This window comes from Pyrgilauda ruficollis, unplaced genomic scaffold (assembly GCF_017590135.1).
Source record: "Pyrgilauda ruficollis isolate IOZ18807 unplaced genomic scaffold, ASM1759013v1 scaffold1070, whole genome shotgun sequence".
Taxonomy (NCBI): Eukaryota; Metazoa; Chordata; class Aves; order Passeriformes; family Passeridae; genus Pyrgilauda; species Pyrgilauda ruficollis.
Genome location: NW_024508878.1, coordinates 3,948 through 7,043, shown reverse-complemented (window position 1 = coordinate 7,043; position 3,096 = coordinate 3,948). Strand labels below are relative to the sequence as shown.

General features: G+C 51.0%; 1 protein-coding gene across 1 annotated transcript; it reads right to left on the bottom strand.

The window, feature by feature from the left end:
• Positions 1-297: 297 nt before the first annotated feature.
• On the bottom strand, positions 298-1,256 carry LOC121356074 (urease accessory protein UreE-like; the record flags this gene model as incomplete). The annotated part of the gene is made up of 2 exons (XM_041472139.1): positions 742-1,256; positions 298-641 (listed from the first exon to the last, which is right to left on the bottom strand). Coding segments are annotated over exons 1-2 (848 nt in total), but the record flags the coding sequence as incomplete, so codon positions are not given.
• Positions 1,257-3,096: the final 1,840 nt, after the last annotated feature.

Below are 3,096 nucleotides of genomic sequence, written 5' to 3'. Positions count from 1 at the left end.
CTGGTCAAGAACGGCCAGAAAAGGACAAAAAGTGGCCGAAAATGGCCAAAAAAGGAGAAAATGGACCAAAAAATGGTCGGAAATGGAGAAAAATGGACAAAAAATTGTTGGAAAAGGAGAAAAATGGACAAAAATCCGGCCAGAAATGGTCGGGAAAGGAGAAAAAGTGACAAAAAATGGACAAAAATGGACAAAAATGGACAAAAATGGAGAAAAAGTGACAAAAATGGACAATGGTGGCCATGTTCATGGTGGCCTTGGTGGCCATTTCGATGCTCATGGTCATGGTCATGGTGCCCATGGTCATCGTCATGGTGGCCATCATCATGGTGGTCATGGTGGCCTTGGTGGCCATGTTCATGGTGGCCTTGGTGGCCATTTTGATGGTCATGGTCATCGTCATGGTGGTCATGGTGGCCACGGCGGCCATTTTGATGGTCATGGTCATCGCCACGGCGGCCATCGGGACAGCGGTCATGGTGGCCATTGTGACGGTGGCCATGGCGACCATTGTCACGGTGGCCACAGTGGCCGTCATGACCACTGTGACCACAACCAACCCTAGCGGCACTGACCACCACGGGGATGGCCACCGTGGCCACCATGGCGGCCATCATCACCCTCATGGTGGCCTTGGTGACCTTGGTGGCCTTGGTGGCCATCATCATCATCATGGCAGCCAAGGTGGCCACCAACAGTGGCTTTGGTGGCCATGGTGGCCATCATGGTGGCCTTGGTGACCTTGGTGGCCATCATCACCCTCACAGTGGCCACAGTGGCCTTGGTGACAACGTCCATGGTCATGGCGACCATCATCACCATCATGGTGGCCTTGGTGACCTTGGCCATGGCCTTGGTGGCCATCATCTTCATCATGGTGGCCATGACGGCCTTGGCCATAGCCTTGGTGTCTTTGGTGGCCTTGGTGGCCATCATCATCATCATGGTGGCCATCAACACCATTGTGGTGGCCTTGGTGACCTTGGCCATGGCCTCGGTGGCCATGGCGGCCATCATCATCATCATGGTGGCCATGGTGACAATGTCCATGGGTTTGGTGGCCACCATCATCCTCACAGTGGCCATGGTGTCCTTGGTGGCCCCGGTGACGATGTCCATGGCTTTGGTGGCCATCATCTTCATCATGGTGACCACGGTGGCCTTGGTGACAATGCCCATGGTCATGGCAGCCATCATCACCATCATGGTGGCCTTGGTGACCTTGGTGGCCATCATCATCATCATGGTGGTTGTGGTGGCCATCAACAGTGACTTTGGTGGTCATCATCATCCTCACAGTGGCCATGGTGTCCTTGATGGCCCTGGTGATGATGTTCATGGCTTTGGTGGCCATCATCTTCATCATGGTGGCCTTATCCTAAAAAAAGCCCAAAGAATCCTCATAAAAAACCTCAAAAAAATCTCCCAAAAAACCTCAAAAAAACATCCAAAAAAACCTCAAAAAAAGACCAAAAAAACCCCTCAAAAAAGCCAAAAAAACCTCAAAAAAACCCCAAAAAATTCCTCAAAAAAAGCCAAAAAAACCTCAAAAAAACCCAAAAAAAATAGAAAAAAACCCCCCAAAAAAACCTCAAATCCCCTCCCCCCAAAAAAAACCGCGGGGGGAGGGGAAAAAAATGCCAAAAAACCAAAAAAAAAAACCCCAAAAATAAAAATTAAAAAAAACAAAACAAAAAAAAGCTGGAAAAAGCCAAAAAAAACCCAAAAAAAAGGGAATTTTTACTGAAGCCCCGCCCCCACCCGTCTATTTTTGGCACTTCCGGCCACGCCCCTTCCCGTAACCACGCCCATCCATGTGACCCCGCCTCTTTGCCCTTAAATGGACAGGTTTAACCACGCCCGTTTAGCCACGCCCATTTTAACCCTGCCCGTTCATGGCCACGCCCCTTTTACCTTATATAGCCCAGCGGCCACGCCCCCCTGGTTAGCTCCGCCCCGTTTTAAGCCCCGCCCCCTCCCCGTTGCTCCTTGCGGGGTTTTGGTTTTTGGGGGTTTTCGTTGCGGTTTTTGGGGGATTTTTTGGGGGATTTTTTTGGGGTTTTTTGGGTTTTTTGTCGCCGTGTTCATTTCGGGTTTTTGGTTTTTTTGTTTTTTTGCCGTTTTTATTTTTCCGTTGTTGTTTTTTTTTTTGGTTTTTTCGCCTTTTCGCGGGAGAAAATGAGAATAAAAAAAACCCAAAACTTTGTCTGTAGCGAGAGCCGCCCCTCCCCCCCCTCTGAGCGCCGCGCGATGGGACCGGCCGGGCACCCCCAGGGCCCCACTTGGTACGGCCCAGACCCCCCAGATCCACTTGGAACCGTCCAAATCCCCCAAAAAATCCACTTGGAATGGTCCAAATCACCCCAAAATCCACTTGGAACCGTCCAAATCCCCCAAAAAATCCACTTGGAATGGTCCAAATCACCCCAAAATCCACTTGGAACCGTCCAAATCCCCCCAAAATCCCTTTTGGAATGGTCCAGCCCCCCCCAAAATCCACATGGAATGGTCCAAAACCCCATTAAATAAATTTGGAATGGTCCAAATTCCCCCAAAATCCACTTGGAATGTTCCAGACCCCCCGAAAATCCATTTGGTACCATCCAGATCCCCCCCCCTCCAAACTTGGAATGCTCCAAATCCCCCCAAAATCCTCTTTTGGTGCAGCCCAGACTCCCCAAAATCAATTTGGAATGGTCCAACCCCCCCTAAATCCACTTGGAACCGCCCAAATCCCCCCAAAATCCACTTGGAATGGTCCAGACCCCCCAAAATTCACTTGGAATGTTCCAGTCCCCGCAAAATCCACTTGGAATGGCCCAAATCCCCCCAAAATCCCTTTTGGTACGGTCCAGACCCCCCTAAATCTACTTGGAATGGTCCAACCCCCCTTTTGGTACAGCCCGGGCACCCCCAAATCCCCCCCGCCCCTTGCAGACATTGGTACGTCCCAGTTGGCCCAAATCCCCCCAAAATCCCTTTTGGTACGGTCCAGACCCCCCTAAATCTACTTGGAATGGTCCAACCCCCCTTTTGGTACAGCCCGGGCACCCCCAAATCCCCCCCGCCCCTTGCAGACATTGGTACGTCCCAGTT